This window comes from Myotis myotis, unplaced genomic scaffold (genome assembly GCF_014108235.1).
Source record: "Myotis myotis isolate mMyoMyo1 unplaced genomic scaffold, mMyoMyo1.p scaffold_m19_p_1, whole genome shotgun sequence".
NCBI lineage: Eukaryota > Metazoa > Chordata > Mammalia > Chiroptera > Vespertilionidae > Myotis > Myotis myotis.
This window is the reverse complement of record NW_023416313.1, coordinates 40,969,249-40,992,488: the sequence shown is the minus strand read 5'-3', so window position 1 is coordinate 40,992,488 and position 23,240 is coordinate 40,969,249. Positions and strand designations below refer to the sequence as shown.

Here is a 23,240-nt window from a genome sequence, read left to right as displayed (position 1 = left end):
AAATTGACATCCAGACCTACCTTGAACAAAACCTTAAAGATATCTTAATGAGAGAATGAACATTTATGAAGCCATGATTTAGAAAGTATTGGCAAAAACCAACTTTAGCTGGATTTCAAATGCTTGATTTAAAAAAAAAAATAGTATCGTTTTCTACTGTGTTATTGATCTCAGGGAGTTTATAAAGAGGAAAGGGAGGGAGGCAGAATTCTGCCTTCACAAAGAACACACCGGGAAACCTAAGACCAAATCATTTTCCTAATATCTTTTTTCAAATAATGTTAGTAATTGTAGAGGCAGTGAGCCCTTATGTGTGTGTGTGTGTGTGTGTGTGTGTGTGAGAGAGAGAGAGAGAGAGATTGCATAAAAAAAAAGTCGGAGGGGGAGAAATGTTTTATCCATAAATGTGCTTAGGTACCCAGTAAAATGCAAGCAGTTTTTTTGGAAAAATATATGGAAGTCAGAATTTTTAATGCATTTTAATACAGCAAAATAAACTAAAGCAAAAGAAAAGTTTAATTGAGATTATATAAATTAGACAGTAAGAAAGTTATCCAAAATTATTACCAGGAAAAAATGGAAGCAAAAAATGCTTTTATTGCTGTGCTTTATAACTGAAAGTCACTATGAGGTTTTAGTTAAAGATATTTTGCTTAATCTGAAGGCTTTAATCTGATGCCTTTTGGTAGGAAACAACCTTAGAAAGTGGAAATTAAGGCTGAGAATAATAATTTTTCTTGTAGAGTCAGCAAAATATTGAGGAGTAGACCTTACATCTTGTCACCTAATTTTGTATGTGAAATCATAGCAGCATTTGTCAATTAACACATAATAATCCCCAAGGATCATTCTATCATTGTCATTTGTGAGTAGGTATATTTACATTTATAAAGCAGAGCTTGTTAGATATTTTGAATTTTTGGAATCTTTTGTCTTTTATTTTTTGAAAGACTATTCATGAATATTTGTTTGGTTAGTTTGACCTTAATATAATGCAATGCATATACTACATGAAAATTGCCTATGGTATATATACTGGCTTTTAGAGGTACCTTGATATGCCTTCTGGAAATTTCAGGGTCTGAAAAGCATAATTTTACAACCATTGATATGGATCTTTAGTTGTACAGTGCAGCTTTGCTCCGTTATTTTTCAAATGTATGATGTGCCATTTATAAGATGAAACTGGTAATTATATGATGCCATCTTTGATCTCAAATTACTTTTCATTATTCTGATTTCCCACTTTGTTGTGCAATCTATACAAATACACATAATGGTGATATTTCAAATATTTTCCAGCTTTGACTGAAATCTACCCAGTGATGGAAAATATTTTTATGATATTTCTGAAGAAACACATATGCCAAGATTTTTGGCACCCTATCTTTAAAACTGCCTACATTTTAGCAGAGGTATTTTTTATTAGTCATCTTTGACTTTATGCCATCACAACTGGCTTGATACTAAATATTGTTTTAATATTTAAAAAATCTATATTGTTTTGTTTTGTGGTTTTTTTTAGTACTCACCTGAGGATATTTTTCCATTGATTTTTAGAGAGTGGAAGAGAGAGGGAAAGACAGAGAGAAATATCGATGTAAGAGAAACACATCAATTGGTTTCCTCCTGCATGAGCCCTGACCAGGGCCCAGGTAGAAACCTGCAACTGAGGTGCATGCCCTTGACCGAAATCAAACCTGGGACCCTTTGGTCCACAGGCCGACGCTCTATTCACTGACCCAAACCAACTAGGGCTTGAATTCATTGTTTTTAATGTAAATAAGATTTTAATGTGTGTAATTTCAAATATAACATTATAAATAACATAATTTATCTTTTGATATTCATTTGCGATTATGATTATAGAATGAAATATATATTTATAACATAATTACTATGTCATTCTGAAATATACCATGGTCCCAAAGTAGTTTTAACTTTAATTAATTTATTTTATTTTATTTTTATTTTTTCCATCACCATTTTTCCCCCCTCTGCCCTCTTCCACCCCACAATCACCACAATGTTGTCCATGTCCATGAGTTCTCTCTCTTTTTTTTCTCTTTTTTGCTCAATATGTTCACCATCCCACCTGAGCCATCTGCCTGTTTTCCATCTATGAGTCTGTCTCTGTTTGCTTGGAAGTTCAGTTTGTTCATTAAATTCACATAGTGAAATCATATGGTACTTGACTTTCTCTGACTGGCTTATTTCACTCAGCATAATGTCCTCCAGGTCCATCCATGCTGTTGCAAAGAGTAAATGTTTTTCCTTCTTACAGCGGAGTAGTCTTCCATTGTGTTGGACTAGTTTCTTCATTTATAAGTTTTTATGTTTTCCAGTGTTTTCATATCACTTACTACTTCTGAGAAACTTAAGTGGTGAAGGAAGTAGAGTTTGCTATTCTAAAAGTAAAAATATTACATTCTTAATTTGTTTATTTACCTTGTTTGTGATTTTAGACAATCACTTTATTTTTTTTTAGAATTTTAAAAATATCTTTCATCAGAGACACAGAGATAAACTGTATCTTCTCTTATAATTCAGAGATTACAAACAGAAACAAATTTTACTGACAAAAAAGTATCCTGAATACATTGAAACATTAATCATATTTCTTCCTCTATGTTAACTGAACTTACCTTGAAATTTGAAGTAAGCCAACTTTTTTATTTCCACATACACTTAACACAGATTATTTTCTTTATTTTCATAAAATTTCTGCTGAAGAATGATGTGGAAGGACTATTTTATTTTATAAAATTAAGAAAAAGGCATAAAGAATGAAGTCATCCCTTTGTAATAATTCTAGACCCTATTTAAAGTGCTCATAGCAGGCAGATGTGAGGTTAACCTATTATATATAGGATATATTAAATTTCAATTGAAGGCTTGCTGTGCAAATTGCTCCAAAATTCTTTTTCTAGGGAATCTCAGACAATAAGAGATATTAAGTGGACCTACTGTATTTAAGATAGCCAATAGTCACATTATGCAGTAATTTAAAAATTAATAGAAATTGTCTACTCTAGTATTAAGACAAAATTACTGAAAACAGGGGGATTCAGTCCACAGATATCATACTTTATCAATGTGTCTTTATATTAAATTTCTAAGTCAACTAAATTCTAACTCAATATTTAAAAGTCTATGATTCATCTTTGAATTTATTGAAGTATTTAAAATTGTTCAAGTCTTCCTATTATTGCTAATTCTAAAAGGATTTGAATAGTTCACTAATGAATAATTGAAAAATTCATATGTACTGCACTATTTTGGAAGGTGTTATTTCTAATGTGTTCTTTTCTTTGTCTTTTAGGATATAAAAATAAAAAGGACATTTAAGAAATAAGATAAGAAATAAGTTAGCTTCTCACATTGTCATTCATCATTGAGTAGTTAGTGTCCTTGATAGAATCTATGATGGGAGCCTAGTAATCTGTGTCCTCATTTATGCGGTATAATTACTACTGCAATCCCACAATCAAGAAATTTATGTTTCAACATGAGTACATTTTCTTTGATACATATATTAGAGAATTTTTAGTAAACAATAATAGATCAGTTGCATTTTTTGTAACTTACATCTGTAAGGAACTCAGAATCCCAGCACTTGTGTATACAAATGAGAACTATATGAATGAGGGTCTTAAGATCCTGCTAGTAAGGCAGCCTAAATATCAGATGTCCAATTTTACTGCATTTTCACTGACATTCTTATTAAAGAATGTGGTCCTGTAAAACAAAACAATCTATTTCCAGTATTTATTAGGTATATTAATAAGCTAATGTTTTATACGCTTCTTTATTTTATGAGGCTGAGTTAGCTGAGTTTTAATTAAAACTACCTTGGTTCAGTTGGAGAGAATCTTGAAGTGAAAAAAGTTAAACTATTTCCCAAAAAGTTGTAACTTCTTGTTTTCAAGATTGCAGCAATAAATTCTTACATACAACATTGTGCAGTGGTTGAAGTTATTATGTCAGAATAAGGGAGGGTACATATATGGAGAAATGTGTTTTTTAAAAGAGGCTAAGGTTACAAGCAGTTTTTATTTTCCATAAACAAAATATATGTGATATAATGTTTACTGCAATGTGTTGCCTTTTGAATATTTTTTGTATTAAAGTATAAGGAAAGTATTCCTTAATAAATCTGGAAAATAGAGGAGCAATACATAGCTGAGTGTCCATATCTGATCTAGTAAATGCTTATGTTCACTCTTTTAAAAAAATCAAAATGAAAAACCCCTCCTCCCACTGTTCCAGCCCTCCCAACCTTTTTTAGAATTAAGGTGAAAGAGTGTATATCCAGTTTTTATTTTTGCAGGCTAGGAATGGGAACATATGATTCTGTGGAAGCTGTAATTGAGCAAGAATCTACACTCTTCTCAGGCTGTTCCATTCACTCATCTGTCCTCACTGGCCATAAGGATGACATTTAGTAAATCACTAATTCTGTGTATCACTTTGTGCTCTGGTCCGCTTGGCATTTATACTTCAAATTTATTATCAAATCTTTAATTTGCACCTAAGAACTAAATTACTCATTAGAATATTCGTCTCTACATAAATATTATTATTTACTATATAGTGGACATTTCAAATATCCAAAGTTAGGATGTTATGGCCGGGGCCTAGATTTTAAGATCAGCATTAATATCATCAAGGATGTGGTATTCAAATTCTTAGGACAGGTGTGAGAGAAAGTAGATTGATTTCTAAATTACCTATAAAGGCATTGCTATATTTATATATTAAGCATCTCTCTAGCACTTCTTAGTACATATTAATAAATATTAATTATACCTACCTTTTATATGATTTCTCACACTCATCTCTACTACTAAAAATAAAACACCATTGTTTTCTAGAAGAAAAGTATAAATGACTAGAAGATGATTTTTCTAATTACAACACTACAGATATTTTTAGTACAATGATATAAAGCTTATTAAAATTGTGATAGGAAGCAACATGAAGAAACTGTTTATTTTCCTTTAAAAAATGGTTCTAGAATGTAGGAGGCGTGATTTATGCACAGGATGGCGTGTTTATTGATTGTCTGTCTGATGGTTTAAAATTATACACCTGGATCAGGAACAGAGATGATACTGAATGAACAGGCTTCCCTCAAGGCCTTGTTAGAGAGTCTGATCCCCTCCGTGAGTGCCAGCCTTTGCCAGCTGCACTTTTACTTGTTGATCTTGATGCAACTTGTTTAAATGATGCTTTGGGGGGAGGTTCCAAAACTTAATTCATATGTTAATGTGACATGCAGCCGTATATGTTATAGAGCTCCAGAGATGTCCATAGTCAAAAATAACTCTGTTGCCCTCCTGACTCTCATCCCAGGTATTAAAATGTCAACTTCTCCTTATCAAGGTATTTCCAAATCACTTTTTTGATGAGATCCAAAGGTTTATTTTCATTTTTATATGAAGAATGTGCATGTGATTTAAGTATCTATAGGGCTTATTTAATGACAAAAACTATTTGAAGAAACAAGTTTGAAAGCTTAATTTTTTTTGAAGGCAGGAAAGTTGAAGATGAAATGGGTGTTTGCTTTCTTTTTTTGTTAAATTTATTGTGGTGCCCTTGGTTAATAAGATTATCTAGGTTTCAAGTGCACAAATCTATGATTCATCTGTATATTGCATTGTGTGCTTACCACCCAAAGTCAAATCTTCTGTCACCATATACTTGATCTCCTTTACCCTTTCGTACCCCAAAGCCTCTTCCTTCTAGCAATTACCATACTGTTGACTATGCTTATGAGTTTTTGCTTGTTTTTCTTATTTGTTCATTTGTTGCTTTCAGTTTAATATCCCACCGATGGGTGATATGATTCTTACCTTTTTCTTTTACTTAGCATGTTAGTCTCAAGATCCATCCATGTTGTCTCAAATGGCAGTATTTCATCTTTTCTTATGGCTGAGAAGTATTCCATTCATTTCAGGAAAAGAAATGAAAAAAACACCCTATTTTGCAATTGCAACAAAAAGAGTAAAATACTTAGGAATAAACTTAACCAAGGATGTGAAGGACCTATCTACTGAAAGCTACAAGGCATTAATAAGCAAGATTGAGAAAGACACAGTGAAATGAAACTATAGTTCATTTTTATGGATTGAAAAAATCAACATCAAAATGTCCATTTTACTATAAAAAAAAATAAAGATTTAATGCAGTCAAATTAAACTATCAAAAACCCAATGACATTTTTAAAGAAATAGAAGAAAAAATAATCAGATATTTGTTTTCTAATGTAAACTGCAGGAACTTGTATAATTTTTAAGACTCTTTAGAATCATCTTTAGAAAAAATGTTGTCAATGTTATTTAAATAACATAAATCTTAGGATGATTTCACACCATTGTATTTAGAGCATTGGTAAAATTAAAGATATCATTAACTTCACTGTAGAGGCATATACATAAAATTTGAAAGAATAACATCTATGAAACTATGAACAGTATTTTAGAATAATTTAAATGTCAACTTGAGTAGATAAAATATAATTGCAATATAATTTTATTTTTTTCTTCTCTTCATTTCACTGTGGTGAGATATTTCAAGATGTCTGAAGGGTTCTTGAATGATAAATGCACATAAGTGTTATGAATAAAACTTGAAATGCCACTAGATTCAGATTGTGTATTGTTCCTCACCCAAGAACACTATATATGTTAAATATATTACTTTAAGTTTATTCAAATTGTATTAGCTGTACTTTACTAATAAATTGGCAGTTCCTTAAGATGATAAAATGAAGATTTTTTTTCCAAAAATGGCACAAAGATGTGGTGTCTTATCTATTTTATGTTATCTATCTATCTATCTATTTACACACATATATATATTTACACACACACACACACACATATATATGTGTACCAAGAACCAATCCTCATTAGTACATGTCAACTGAACATTTCACTTAGATCACTTAGTAACTTTCAACCAGTTTTGTAATGAAACTATTTTGTCAATCTATTACTTTGGCTATATTTTCTTTATACAGAAATAAATGAAAATTTTGTATTGTATAAACTCAATTTTGTTATGAGAGCATATAAAAGTAAATTCATAGCCTCGGAGCTTCACTAAAATCATTTAAATATTTTCATTTTAGTCAGTTATTTTAATATTATATGGTTAATTATATAATTATTTTAATATTATATGATTAATTATATAATATTAAATCTATTGAGTTTGAATGCCAATGAATATATCTCTAAAATAAATCTATTATAAATAAGAGCATAACTTTCAAAAGAATTCAACCAGAGGTACTAGATGGTATTAATTAAATTGATGGAAATAGACGGGTTGATAGGAGAGAACCCTAGAAGTTCATGCAGAGGACCTACTGGTATAAATGAAGGAACAAAAACATCAAAAAGTAGTTAGGGATTTCAGTCAATCGTGAATGCTTAAAATCTAAGGAAAAGTCATTGGATTTAGATGTGAATATGTCATTAGTGAAACTTTGAAGAATAGATTTTTGTAGGTACTAGAAGCAGGTCAAAAGAACTCAAACTAGGGAGTAGATGAGAAAATACACACACACACACACACACACACACACACACACATAGGAGAGATTAAGATTTGGAGGGTGGAGCTGAGAGAGTGTGCAGATTGTGGTCAATTTGATACTGATCTGAGGGGATGTGAGTGGAAAAGAGCTAGTGCAGCAATTAATGATTCCAAAAGAAGAGAAAAAATAAAATGATAGAGTAAGGAGTTGAGGGTGGGAGACTAATGAATCAGACACATTTTGAGCTATTCATCCTGAAAAGAGTAGTCAGTGACTTCTGAGCTGGCAAAAGAAAGAAAGAAGAAAGAAAGAAGAAGAGGAAGGAAGGAAGGAAAAAAGGAAGGATGGAGGGGAGGGAGGGAAGGAGGGAGGGAGGGAGGGAAGGAAGGAAGGAAGGAAGGAAGGAAGGAAGGAAGGAAGGAAGGAAGGAAGGAAGGAAGGAAGGAAGGAAGGAAGGAAGGAGAGAAAAGAAAGAGGAATAGAAACATGTCTGCTGTTAGGTGTATGTTAAAGAGAAGTTAAAATATGAGTTGGATAGATTCAGACTTAGTAAAATATGACAAAGAGTGAGAGGGCTATTGGCTAGAGCAGTGGTCGGCAAACTGCAGCTCGCGAGCCACATGCAGCTGTTTGGCCCCTTGAGTGTGGCTCTTCCACAAAATACCACATACAGGCGCGCATGTCAGTGTGATTGAAACTTCGTGGCCCATGAGCAGAAGTTGGTATTTTATGGAAAAGCCACACTCAAGAGGCCAAAGAGCCACATGTGGCTCGTGAGCTGCAGTTTGCCGACCACTGGGCTAGAGTAATGTGACCAAAAAGAGTATTGGTGTTATTTCATACTACTAGTGTGAAAATCAGTTAGGGTTGCAATCATTTCAATTGTGTTTCATGCTTCCGGCTTGATGTGATTCACCTGTTGGAAATGGGCTAATTGTAGCTTACTCTGTTCCAGGCGGTGTGGGTACAGCAAGGCAAAACAAGACCCAGAAGAGGAAAAGATGCATTTTCATAATGGGCACAGTAAGCGAATTGTAAAAACTCAAAAGTACACAATGTCAGGGACAGATTATTATTGTGGTGTGTTGTTGTTTTTCAGACAAGATTTCTATTAATGGACCAAAATATTGGTTTAAAAATGTTTTTTGTTACATTTCTGTGTAAAGCATATAAGCGTAGGGCACTGAGGCTGATTCTAGGCAACAGAGAGATCGTTCGATCAATTATTTACAGCATTCTTTGATTATACTCATTAAAGTAGAAACCCTTTGATTAATATCTAGGCCAATTCTAAATGTTAGCAATACATTCAATAGAAATCTGTTTTTAAATCGCACCATCAGATTACAGATATGAAAATTCTCAGTATTTTTTTTGCAGCATTATAACAGGACTTTCCCTGAGCAGATCCTGGAGCAGCAACCTTGGTTCCAATGACTTGAATAACTCTATATTTTTAAGAAATGCAAAAATCAAGTTTTAACAATGAGCTTTAAGAATTAGTAAATAGTTTGTAATTAATGGTATTTTAATATGTTCCTTTTGTCATTAACATTGCAGCATGAGTTGTTTCATCAAGTAAATGACAAAAAAGGGTTTCTTTTATTTTTGTCACTATTCTAGGACCATAAAAGACAGTCATTAAAGCCATACGTCATGCTGTAAAGCATTGAGTCCATTTTCATAATATCGCTATTTAATGTTACTTATCCTCAAAAAACAAACAAACAAAAAACACTGTGAGACTGATGTTGGTAGCTTTTAAATAGGATGAAACAGGCTCATGGAACAGAGCAGTCTATGCAGTAACACAGGTAGAGTGAGAAGGAGAGCATCTCTTTTTCTTTTGACTTCTCTGTAAGTCATATTGGACAAAAGCACCTGAAAATGTATTTTACATTATTTTTTAAACCAAAATTAATCATCTCCAATGTGACACAGACTAACAAACCAACAAATTAAACCACTGACATTTCATTGTCCCCTTTAGTAAACGAAACTATTGTTTGTCTCAGAGACTAGCTCTGTAAAACATTGGTGTTGAAAGATGTATTTATTCATATACATCGCACTGTATACATTTCTTATACATGCCAACTATTCAGATTTCAAAATTATAAAAGTGACATAGCTGAACAAATGATTGCTATAATTCAGGAGAAGCTCTGTTCTTATAGCTCATACACTTATAAGGATTAGGGATTTAAGCCACAGTTGCATGTTAATAACATTTATCATTTCACTCATCCAGCACAAGCCCTTGTATCTTAATGCCCAATTATTTTCACAGTTAAACTGCCAGGAGTAAGAACTTATATCGATCCACATACCTATGAGGATCCCAATCAAGCTGTCCATGAATTTGCCAAGGAGATAGAAGCTTCATGCATCACAATTGAAAGAGTTATTGGAGCAGGTATCACAGTGTGTTTAAGTCAGATTTTTTACTTGTGTTTAATGATAAGATTTAACGATAGAATGTAATGTGTCATTGTCCTGATCTAACACAGAATTTTTGTGTTTTTTGTAATTTTAAATATGTTTTTATTGACTTTAGAGAGAGAGGAAGAGAGAGGTAGAGAGAGATAGAAACCAGGATGAGAGAGAAACATCAACATAGATTGGCTGCCTCCTTCACGCCCCCTGCTGGTCATGTGCCCTGACCCGGAATGGAACTAGAGACCTCTTGGTGAATGGGTGGATACTCAACCACTGAACCACACTGGCCAGGCTAACACAAAATGTTTTTGATCTTTTGTAACTGACTCACTTTCAAAGTGGTATATAATGAATCATATTTTAACGCTATCTTCTGTGTAGCTCACACTTCAACCAGCAAGTGTCTAGTTTATGATATAAAAAAATAAACCAGCAATATATTCAAACATAGTGTTTCACCATCTACTGTTTATTTTAATACACATACATATATAATTTTTAATGCTGAAATTATTTACATAATTCAAGCACCCAGTTATTCTATTTATGAACATTTCTTCCTTACAATTGTTTTCTTTTTTTTCCCTAAAAAATGATTTGTCCTGCTATAATCTTTTCTCCCTTTCTCTTCTCATTAATGGCACTACTAGAATAGAAGACAAAACAAAACAAAACAAAAAAAGGAAGAAGAAAATTATTTAAGTCAGTTGCATTTAATTGTGTTGTAACATTTCCATTAAGGGTTTTGTTGGTGAGATGGATGAAGCTAATAACCTCCATAGTGTGTTATGATCACTTGTAGATGATTGTTCCCAGTGCACCATTTATTTCTATTAGCGTAGGTAACTAAGTTTAGACTCCTTTGTTAACTCTGTTTCATCTATACCTTGATATTCTGAGTGCTTTATATTATTATTAGATTAAGGATTTCAAATGATTTTGTATACTTTTTCTATCTTTGTCACAGGTGAATTTGGTGAAGTTTGTAGTGGACGTTTGAAACTTCCAGGAAAAAGAGAATTACCTGTGGCGATCAAAACCCTTAAAGTAGGCTATACTGAAAAGCAACGTAGAGATTTCCTGGGTGAAGCAAGTATCATGGGGCAGTTTGATCATCCCAACATCATTCACTTAGAAGGTGTAGTGACCAAAAGTAAGTACAACCACAAATTATGCATGCATGTGTGTACGTATCATGAATATCTGGGTTTCTATTAGCTTATTATTAATTTCAGAGTTGAGCCATAGTAATATTATTAATAATTCCTCTAATATAAGTAATCATTGTCCTGTATTTTAGTAGATTCAGGTCAAAGCTGATCTTCAATGAATCTGAATTTCTATTTATGTTTTTAATACATATGTATTAACTCATTTACTATTAATTCAGCACCAGAGAAAATGTATCCAGATAAAAGAAGCAGTAAAAGTACCTTTTTTTTTTTCTCCTGGCTCTTTCACTTTTTATTCTAATGAAATATTAGCTTCAAAGTTTTTATTGAGGCATTGAAGTTTAACATTTAATAGAATTACTATAACCATAGGTGCCCTGCTTTTTTCAGAACCTTTTAAGTAGGTTTTACAGCCAGATGTGTTTTTTTTATTCAATTTTTTTTTCCATTGGGGTATTTTAATAGTTCTAGGGAAAGCAACAGTCTCAGAAGGCGGTGAAAGTTCCTTAAGACTAATTATTTTGTTAAAGCAAATCAGATTTGTACTAAGAAATATTTAGAAATTTCACATCTCTTTTAAATTTGTACGAGTGTCTTGTAAATGTAGTTTTGTGGTGAACTTCCCAATATAAAGATTTCAAATAATTTTTAGTCAGCCAATAAAGTATTTATATGGCACATAACTGAGGCCTTTAAGTTCTTTTAACCTATTTTTTCTTTGCCAATTGTATTCTCATTCCTTTCTTTATCATTCATGCCCTACATATCACTTACTAAATCATCTAAAATTGTGGCAAAGAACATCATTTAGACTTTCTTTCAAGCATTTGTTCAATTTCCAGTTTCTATTAATCAAGTTTAAATTACATATGTCAAATATGCACACAACCCATGTGTATTTAATAAATGTTCTTAACTGACAGATTTTAATGAATAAGATATCCATTTACTCCATGTAGCTTTTTAAAAATGAAAAACAAAACAACACAATTTTTTATATAACAAGTTTATACCCAAATCATAATTCAGTCACAATAGTTCACAGATAAGAATGCAAAAGTCTTCTCACCAGTTTGAGCAAAAGACCATAGCAGAAGTATCATGGAAATGATTGGTTGAACTTTTTTAAAAAAATTTTAAATTGTATTATTATTTTTAAAATTATTTTAAATTTTATTGGAGTGACATTAGTCAACATGAACATCTAGGTTACCTGTGTGGATTACTAATTTACAAAGTCTGTATATAGGACCATGTGCCCACCAACCAAAGTCAAATCTTCTCCTGTCACTTCATATTAGGATCCTTTTCTTCCCCTACTCCCCTTCCTCTGGCAACCACCACACTGCTGTTTGTGTACATAAGTTTCAATTTTATATTCCACATATGAGTTAAATCATATAGTTCTTAGCTTTCTCTGTTTGACTTATTTCACTTAGCATAATGTTCTCAAGGTCCACCCATGTTGTTATAAATGACGCCATTTCATCCTTTCTTATGGCCGTGTAGTGCTCCATTGTGTATATATACCACATCTTCTTTATCCAGTCCTCTATAGTAGGGAACTTTGGCTGTCTCCAACTCTTGGCCACCGTGAATAATGCTGCAGTGAACATAGGGGTTCATAAACCTTTGCATATAAATAATTTCGAGTTTTTCAAGTATATACTCAGGAGTGGGATTGTTGGGTCATATGGTAGCTCTATTTTTAATTTTTTGAGAAATCATCAGACTGCTTTCCATAGAGGTTGTACCAGTCTACATTCTCACTAGCAGTGAATGAGGGTTCCCTTTTTTCAAGAACCTCTCCAACACTTGTTGTTGTTTGTCTTGTTGATAATGGCCACTCTAACTGGTGTAAGGTGGTTTCTCATTGCAGTTTTAATTTGCATTTCCCTGATTGCCAGTGAGGTTGAACATCTTTTCATATATCTATTGGCTGTTTGTATGTCTTCTTGGAAGAGGTGCATTTTCAGGTCTTCTGCCCACTTTTTGATTGGGTTGTTTATTTGTTTGGTGTTGAGTATTATGAGTTCTTTATATATTTTGGAGATTAAACTTTTGTCAGAGCTACTGTTTGCAAATATCATCTCCCACCTGGTTGACTGCTGGTTTGTTTTGTTGTCCATTTCTTTTGCTGTGCAGAAGCTCTTCATTTATTTTTGCCTTTACCTCCCTTGCCTTTGGGGTCCAGTACATAAAATGTTCTCTACCAGCCGGGTCCATAAGTTTGGTACCTATGTTTTTTTCTATGTGACTTATAGTTTTGGGTCTTATGTTTAAGGATTTGATCCATTTTGAATTAATTTTTGTACATGGGAACAAACTGAAATCCAGTTTTATTTGTTTGCATGTGGCTTTTCAATTTCCTAGCATCATTTATTGAAGAGACTATCTTTACTCCAAAGTGCATTTCTGGCTCCTTTTTTGAAAATTATCTGTGTATATACATGTGGTTTTATAGCTAGACTCTCTATTCTGTTCCATTGATCTATGTATCTGTTTCTCTGCCAGTATCATGCTGTTTTGATTATTGTAGCTCTGTAGTATATTTTGAGGTCAGGTAGCATGATACTTTCAGCATTTTTCTTTTTTTTCAGAATTGCTTTGGCTATTCCGGGTCTTTTGTGGTTCCATACAAATCCGATGATTTCTCATTCTATTTCTTTAAAAAAATGACATTGGGATTTTGACAGGGATTGCATTAAATCTGGATATTGCTTTGGGTAAAATGGCCATTTTAATTATGCTGATTCTTCCGATCCATGAGCAAGAGATATTTTTTTTTCCATTTTGTTGTGTCTTTTTCAATCTCTTAATAAAGTTTTATAATTTTCAGTGTATAGTTCTTTCACATTCTTTGTTAAGTTTATTCTTAGGTATTTTATTCTTTTGATTGAACTTTTGAATAATCCTGTATTGCTATGAGAATGTTTGACCCCATGTCTCCAGGAGACACACATATCCAGTAAGAATGCCCATAGAATGTAGCATAGGAATAAAATAACTTGCAAGGCATGTGGTTTTCTTGAAAACTTAGATGTTTCCTCCTCTGTTGAGTACTCACCCATACATCATTACCCCCTTGGCAGCTGTGGGGAGGGACCACAGGAGGTTGGCAGCAACTCAGAGAGTGTATTGCTGGAACAAGAAGAGCACCCTGAGGACTTATAGAAGCAAACAAGTTGCTAAAGAAAGGTGGGGGGTGGGGCAGGGTCAATATAGAGGCAGATGGGGGTAAAGTACTATTACTTTTTGAAAAAAAAATAAAATAAAAAATATTTTATGAGCTTATACAGTGTTAATGAAATATGAAATAAACAACAGGTTTACAGGTACAATAAAATGAAACTACATTTTGAATTTCACTATACTAGTAGTTCATCTGATAGACTATATTCTATCAAGGGTAGAATCTTAAAAGGATATCAGTGATAGCATAGAGTGCTAGATACCATAGGACAGCCGTGGGCAAACTACGGCCCGCGGGCCGGATCCGGCCTGTTTGAAATGAATAAAACTATTGAAAAAAAAGACCGTACCCTTTTATGTAATGATGTTTACTTTGAATTTATATTAGTTCACACAAACACTCCATCCATGCTTTTGTTCCAGCCCTCCGGTCCAGTTTAAGAACCCATTGTGGCCCTTGAGTCAAAAAGTTTGCCCACCCCTGCCATAGGAACAAGAATCATAGTAACAACTGAGTAATGTTATTTCCTATTCAGAAATGGTCTTTTCTAATATAAAATAATGTTCTTAAGGATAGTCACAGTATAATAGCATGCAAATATTTGAAAAGTTTCATGTCTTCATTTCATTTTTAATATGATTGCTAAATTTAACTTCCTCAAAATAAATTCTGACCATGACTTCCTACTACCCAGGGTAAATGTAAAACTCCTTAGGCTGCCAGTCTACCTTTTGTAATGAATTAATGTAATGTTTAGAACTGTGCCAAATTACTATTACTGCAATGGAGACAATACTATGTAACGGTCAGAAGCATGGACTATGGATCTAGCCATCTGATTTTATTTTGGTTCTACCATAACTATTATGTGACTGCACAAGATAGTTAAACATTCAGCAACCTTAGTTTCTTCATCGAGGACATGAATTAAGAATATCTCCTAGTCATGTTGTAAAGATGACATGAACACAGGTAAAGTTCAATATGGGCATGGCACAGAGTGGGTACTTACTTATTATATAACTAGAGGCCTGGTGCACGAATTTGCACACAGGTGGGGTCCCTTGGCCTGGCCGGCAATTGGGGCTGATCGGGGCCCATCTCACACAATCCTGATTGGGGCCAGCCAGCTGTGGGGAGGGACCACAGGAGGTTGGCCAGCCAGGAGGAGGGACCATGAGAGGGTGGCCTCATTTAGATATTTAAATGGATATGGAGAAGTTCAGAGCATAGTAAAAACGATAAATACAAAAGTAATAATCTATATATATGTGTAAAAGCTTAAGCGACTGTTACAACCTAATGACTGGATGACCAGAGGACCTACTGATAGCTATGATGCGCACTGACCACCAGGGGGCAGACGCTCAGAGCTACCCCCTGGTGGTCAGTGTGTCCCCACAGCCAACCTCCTGTGGCCGGCCAACCTCCTGCAGCCCCTCCCCCCAGCCTGCCAGCCAGCCCCGATCAGCCCCAATTGGCCCCGATTGGGACTGGGAGAGATGGCCCTCCTGATGGGCCCCAATTGCCTGCCAGGCCGAGGGACACCACCTGTGCATGAATTTGTGCATGGGGCGTCTCTCTCTCTCTCTCTCTCTCTCTCTCTCTCTCTCTCTATATATATATATATATATATATATATGATATATATGATACATTTATATATGTATATATGTATACATATATATATTACATTTATATATGTCTGTATATATAGATGTGTTTTTTATTGATTTCAGAGAGAAAGGGAGGAGAAAGAGATAGAAACATCATTAATGAGATAGAATCATTGATTGGCTGGCTGCTTCCTGCAAGCCCCACAACCTGAGCATATACCCTGACCAGAAATCGAATTGTGACCTCCTGGTTCATAGGTTGATACTCAACCACTGAGCCACACTAGCCTGACTTTCTCCATCCTTTTAAGTGAATGTATCAGATATTAGTGGGCAACATTCAAAATTTGTTAGAACTAATATCCACCTACTTTTATTGAGTCCTGATTTATTACTGAACTTATGTGAATGGAACATGACTGAGATAAACTAAGAGAAATAAACTTCTCAGAGACAAACAACTGAATTTATCACATGCATTATAGGCACATGAAATCTTTATTTATAGAAGCAAGTATCAATATCAAAAGTGATTACTAAATTCTGCAAATGCTAGTCTATAATAGTACTATGGTTGAAAACAAATGGTTTTTAAATCTCCCATCTCCTCACCAATTATCCTAGTTGATGTTTCTTCCATGAGGTTACACATATAAGTAAAACAAAATGTAAATATTTTAAATATGTCTCTGTCTTTAATTTGTGTTCTATGTAAATTGAAATTGTATTTCCCCTTATTGAATGTAGCTCTTGATGTTCAACTTAGGAAGTCTTCAACTTATTTTTAATTTACCATGTTGCAACTCACTCTATTTGTGTCCTTAATTTCATGCTTTCTGATCTGATGCTAATTTATTCAACAATTATTTTCAACCTGCAGCACACAGATAATGAGACATAAGTGCCATTGAATCTTGTGATTTTTCTGATTGGAGCTGAGATAGGGCGTTTGAAGTAACACCCCAATGTATGGTGCCATCACGCACCTTCATCTTTTCTGTATTACTGTCAGATGCACCAGAACCAGGGGCCCTCATTCAGATTTCTTCTCTGTTTTGTTGTTAAACAGGGCCCATCAGAAATAGATTCATATTCAAGAGAGGCTTCCTGACACACGATGTAAAAAAACCACAGTTCCTGGCTTAATTGACTCATTGGCAATGCAAGATGCTTTAATGTAATATCCACAGTGCCAGCTTTTACCATGTAAAAAGATTCAGGAATAAAATGAAAAGGAGAAAAAATATAATTTTCCATTTCAGCATCCTTAGTTTAAGATTTTTTTCTTACCCATGGAAATTATTATCAAAATTGATTGAATGAATATTTCTATTGAGCCTTAAATTATTCATTGTTATATTTCTTAATCTAAGATCATATAAAAATAAACAGTTCTGTACAATTAATAAACCAAAACATTAGAGGAACATTCTATAACTTTTTAAGTATCTTTTAAATATAGTATTTCATTCTCATAAAGTTACTTTTGTTTTCCAGGCCCTTATTATATATTTCCCAGGGCTATCTCAGCAGTCTACTACTGGTCTTTCTATTTTGGTATTTTCCTGCAATGGTTCATTCCACACCTACTGCTCTCAGGTAGATTCTACTAGATCACTGCTCTCCTCTCGTCACCAAACAAGCTAATAAATGGAACAAAACACATACAAGGGTGGGCAAAAGTACATGAAACACAGATTTTATTCTTGTATTATTTAATTATTAATTGTATTATGTATTTGTGTTATTTGTCTTTTTAGTGTTGTCACTGTTTTGTATACTTACTTAGGATTTATCTTTTAGGTAATGATGGCTGTAATTTAACCTATTTCTGCCCATCCCTGTATATTTTAATTGTTAACCTGATATACTTTGGCTATATCTCCACTTCCTTTCCAGAAGCGTTCCTATGTGTCCTTGTATATTGCTCAACATGGGCAGCATTTCACATGTTTGTTGAATGAATGAATCCTTAGTTAGAGACAATCTTATAAGTTCTAGTTACATTTCTCACACTATGAATTATATCATAATTATAACTCTACATGTCTTATAATATTTGCTATACAATAAGCTTCTTAAAACTAATATATGTTTATAGTTCCCCCACACCCAATGTCTATCACAGGGCCAGAGATATTAAATAATTTAAAAAGAGCATAAGTTATATTAAATGAGCAAAAGACTAAATTACAATTATGTAAATATTTAAAACCAATTAGAGTAATATAGAGTTTTTATTTTAATTTTTAAAATTTTATTCTATAATACCATAAGTGTTTTAGAAAACAATTAAAATTCATACAAAGTAAATTGCCTGAGAATCTTTTTACAGAATCTTGTATATAAGTTATTACTACTACTTACCATTAACATTACTTTAATAATTTACTAAACTTAATGCTCTTTCTATATTACTCCTTTAATCTGCACAGTAATGCTATCTTGTGGACACTAGTATTTGTTCTCATCTTACAGATGGGAAAAATTAACTTTAAAGAGGTTAAATACCTTATCCAATGCCATAAAACTAAGCATAGGATAATGCCAGACTTTAGAACAATTCCATATTACTCCAAAACCCACTCTTAAACAGTGTGCATTGCCAACCTCATGTAATTCAGTATACACTTGAGAATAAATATTTATTTATTCATTCAAAAAGTGTTAATTGGTCACCTAATACATGTTTATTCCTATTAATCAGTGGGATCCAGGAGCGATGAAGCAGCCTGAGTTCCTGACTTATGGAGCTTACCTTTGTGGGTGGGGGAGACATAAACTGAACGAACATATGCACTTACATTATATGAAATGGAGAAACTAAAGCTAAGCTAGGTTATTAGGGATTGGTTCTATCGAGGGTTGGTGGTCTCTATTTTCCTTAGAAAAAGACCTCTCTGAAAAGGCTTGAATAAATAAAGTGAAAGCGCAGACCTGTGAGAACCACACCAGGGTTCCCCGGATAGTCAAGGCCCATAGGAGCACAGAGGCCTTGTTGTCAATACACCAGAATGGCCAAGGTCACTCTGAGCATGAGCCTAATTGGGGTGCCCAAGGCCAAGATACCATGAACAGGTGCAAGTACACACTGTGCCCTTCAGTAACCCAAATGATTGATGTCACTGTTAGCAACTGGCCTTCTTTATCTCTGGGGTAATATAGAGGTTACTGACCAGAAGGAGTGTGTGTGTGAAGAAATGTGCTAGAGAGAGCAGCTGGGCAGAGCAGGGAGAGAGCTCAGGAGCAGCAGAGGCAGCAGACACAGAGAATGTAGCTCCTATGTGTGCAGGAGAGAGGAGAGCTCAGACGGAGCTAAGAGCTGGTATTGTTACTATGTAAGGCCAAGAGCTCATGGAGAGCTCAGATATAGCTGCCATGTTAACCAGCCAGCGTGCTGAGCCAGAGGGGCTGGAGAAGCTGCTGGGTCAGAGAGCTCAGGTACCGCTATGATGTGAGTAGTGAGTCTAGGGGGCAGCATGGGGCTGCTCAGATCATTGCTGTGGGTACAAAGACTGATGCTGCTTTGTAGGAAAGATGTACATGTTAACCATCTGGTGTCCAGCTGCCTGACTGGATGGACTTTGCTGTGGAGAATTGTCTTGTCTGGTAGCTATATGGCCACTGACTTCTGCAATAAAGACTCATTCTTATACACCCACAACTTCTTATGGCTTTGCCATCTAAGACCCGGTGTCCTAGGAGGTCCAGCCCTAGGCAGAGGTGCTTGGCCAAACACCTGTTACTAGTGAGCAGAGGATAAAGGAGGAACTTGGACTAAGTTCCCAACAGTGAATACAGTGGGCAGAGTTCAAGAAGGGACCTGCCCTGTGCTTGGCATAGTCAAATGGGAAGAATTTAGAAGAATATATGGACTCAGAACAACTCAGAGCAGCATGCTGAGCAGTGCTCTGGCTCTGCTGTAACAAGACCTTACAAATACCAGGGGTCAGAGTGTTATAGGAAGAAGGACCAGCAAGGCTGAAATACAACCTGCATGGAATGTTCAAGAAACAGCGTGATGGCCATTGTTGCTTCAGTGGAATGGATGAGAGCAGTCTGGGAAGAACTTAAAAGAGGTAATAGGAGGATAGAAATGTAAGAAGACTTTGGTCCCTATGAAAATAATTTCTTACAATGAGCTTTAGAGCCTATAGAGCCAAGATGTAATGGAACCTGATGTCTACATTAAATGGATCAGTCAGGCCAGGCTGCTATGTTGAGTATAGATGGTAGGGGCCAGTGTTTAAGCATGGAGCAGTGAGGAGGACTCTAACATTATTCACACCTCATCATTGATTAGATCAGGACAGAGGTTGAATTCTGTAGATTTTTTTAAAAAAAATATTTTAATTGAATTCTAGTAGGAGAGGAGGAGAGAGGGAAAGAGAGAGAAAAATATCCATGAGAGATCAAAAAACATCAGTTGGCTGCCTCCTGCATGCCCCCACCAGGGATCCAGCCCAAAACCAGGGAATGCACCCTGGAATCAAACCTGCATAGGCAGTGCCCAACCAACTGAGCCACACCAGCCAGGGCCAATTCGGTAGATATTTTAAAGGCAATCAAAATATGGCTTCTTATGGTTTGGAAATAGAGTGTGAGGAAAAGAGAGGGAGTCAATGATAACTATACATTATTTGTACAGGTACCTTGAAGATAGGAATTGCCGTTTATAGGGAACAATCTAGAAGGAATAAGACTTTGGTTGGTCATCAGTAGTTCAGTTGTGGATAAGTTAAAGTTGAGATGCTTATAAGCACCCAGTTGCACATGTTGTGCATAAAGTGTAATTTACCTTTAGTCCTAAAAAGTGCAAATTGAAATATTTAAAGACTGAGTATGCTATGAACCAGTGATAAACCATGATGCAAATAAACAAATTTAAAACAGACATAAAAACAGAAGTCAGCTCATTAATGTGGTACTTTGTTTTCTTTGTTATGGTATATACAGAGGTTTAATAAATACAAATAAAATAATTATTAAGGCTCTAACCGGTTTGGCCCACTGGATAGAGCGTCGGCCTGCAGACTGAAAGGTCCCAGGTTCGATTCCGGTCAAGGGTATGTACCTTGGTTGCGGGCACATCCCCAGTAGGGGGTGTGCAGGAGGCAGCTGATCGATGTTTCTCTCTCATTGATGTTTCTAACTCTCTATCCCTCTCCCTTCCTCTCTGTAAAAAATCAATAAAATATATTTTTAAAAAAATAATAAGAAAATAATTATTAGGGATTTATAAGTGCTCTTCCTGATAAAATCTAAATCCTAATCACCTGAAAGAATATAAATCTATGGAAACAGATTTACTGTCTCATAGATTGACTGTTAGTAAATTAAAGTATGTGTTTTAAAGTTATTTTCATTATTAATAAAACAAAACTGTCAGATTTGATAATTCTTAGAGTCCACACCTCCTCTGAAAAGTCTATAATTTCTGATTTCATAACTAATTATTATCCATTTACAATGTCAGAATACTTCGAATCCATTTTTACTATGAGAAATGAATATCTAATGGAAAAGTTTATATCAATGTAAACAATATGGAATAAAAGAAAAAAAAATGTAAAGTTTGGAATTTCTACCTATAGAGACATTTGGTGTTTTTATGCTACTTTTTCAGTATAGGCTTTAGATTGTATCATATTTCCCAAATTTTAAAATTATATAAATATATATACACATATAGCTGAATATATATGTATATATATGTGAGTATATACATTTATACATATATGTGTGTATATATGTATATATATATGTGTGTGTGTGTGTATATATGTGTGTGTGTGTGTGTGTGTGTGTGTGTATATATATATATATATATATATATATATATATATAACCTTCCTAAATGTTAACCGATAAAAATGGTCCATAATTGAATGAAAATATCTGAGTTTCATTATAACTGTTGCATACTTTGCCTCCCTCCACCTTATAAACATTACCTGTTCCTATTATAAGCATAAGATCCCATTTTGTGGTTGGCTATTAACCATGAATAATTGAATCATGATATTTGCATTATCCCATGTTTCCTTTGGGAGAAAAATAAAAGTAATTTTAAACAGCTACAAGTGTTAGTATACTATATAGTCTACAACCCAAATAGAATGGCATAGTGAAATAAGATTATAGATACACTAGTATAAGCACAGAATTATTTTTAATTATTTATAAATCTTATAAAATGTTTTGTAGCAAACCCCAGTGACAATTATTTTCCAGTGATTCATGACGCTTCTAAATCAAATGCTCCCTTATGTCCCTAAGTGGTGTCATGTGTTTGTTGGTGAGTTAATAGTTTCAGAAAAGGGAGTGATATCAATGCAAATAAAATAATAAGCCAAGATTTAGCTGCAACTCTTGTGATATGGTCTAGTTCAGTGTTTCTCAAAACGTAATGTGCCTCATAGGGTATTGTTAACATGCATAATCTGTTTCAGTAGGCAAGATCTGGCACTGAAATTTGGCTTTTCTAACAAGCTCCCAGATGATAACTGTGCTGCTCGTCAGGGACCATAGTCTGATAATCAAAAGTAGATCTACATCAACATTGCCCAAAGTTTGTTTCACGTAACTCTGAGATCTTACGGAAAAGGATTAAATTACCAAAAGTGGCTCCCTCTCTCCTCTCTTGGATTTGTGATGGACCTTGGCACCAAAAATCATATACTTGGTGAAACAAACTCAAGTTTTAAATTGTGGCAGAAAAAAATACACACATATGAAATCTACCCTCTTAAATTTTTAAGTGTTCAGCACAGTATTCTTTATAAGCACAATGTTATATATTTATTTTTAGAAGTTTCCACACTGAATAACTGAATGTCTTTTGTGATATCACTTTTCTAGAACTTTGATAACTATTGAAGCTCTGTGTGCATTGATCAGCAACTCCTCCTTTCTCCCTCGCCCCAGCCTCTGGCAACCACCGTTCCTATTTCCTCTTCTATGGCTTTGATTACTATGGATTTCTCATATAAGTGGAATCTGAAGCCATCTCACTATAGAACACGTCGGAACACTCACAGCACATATATGTAATGGTCATATATGTAAGAACATATTTATTGAAAGAAGCTGAATTCCCCACCAGATCTGCCATCAGTGGTTGAATAGTTTGGTATGACATAGTTATGATTACCAAGCTTGTATTAATACAAAAGAGTAAATATTTATGAGATGTAAAGGTAAAATTTCAAATTAAAATAAATATTTTGAAAATACAGGCAGAGTATGGAGGAAAAGAAAACAGCTTTTATAGT

The 23,240-nt window shown here is 34.3% G+C and overlaps 1 protein-coding gene across 3 annotated transcripts in view; it reads left to right on the top strand.

The window, feature by feature from the left end:
* The window catches only part of EPHA5 (EPH receptor A5), a 349,025-nt gene that overhangs the window by 288,006 nt on the left and 37,779 nt on the right, over window positions 1-23,240 (top strand). For all 3 annotated transcript variants that reach the window (XM_036335287.1, XM_036335278.1, XM_036335295.1), the window contains 3 exons: window positions 8,502-8,569; window positions 9,837-9,962; window positions 10,953-11,138. In XM_036335287.1, the coding sequence (XP_036191180.1) occupies window positions 8,502-8,569; window positions 9,837-9,962; window positions 10,953-11,138 (380 nt within the window). The remainder of the gene's footprint in view (window positions 1-8,501; window positions 8,570-9,836; window positions 9,963-10,952; window positions 11,139-23,240) is intronic.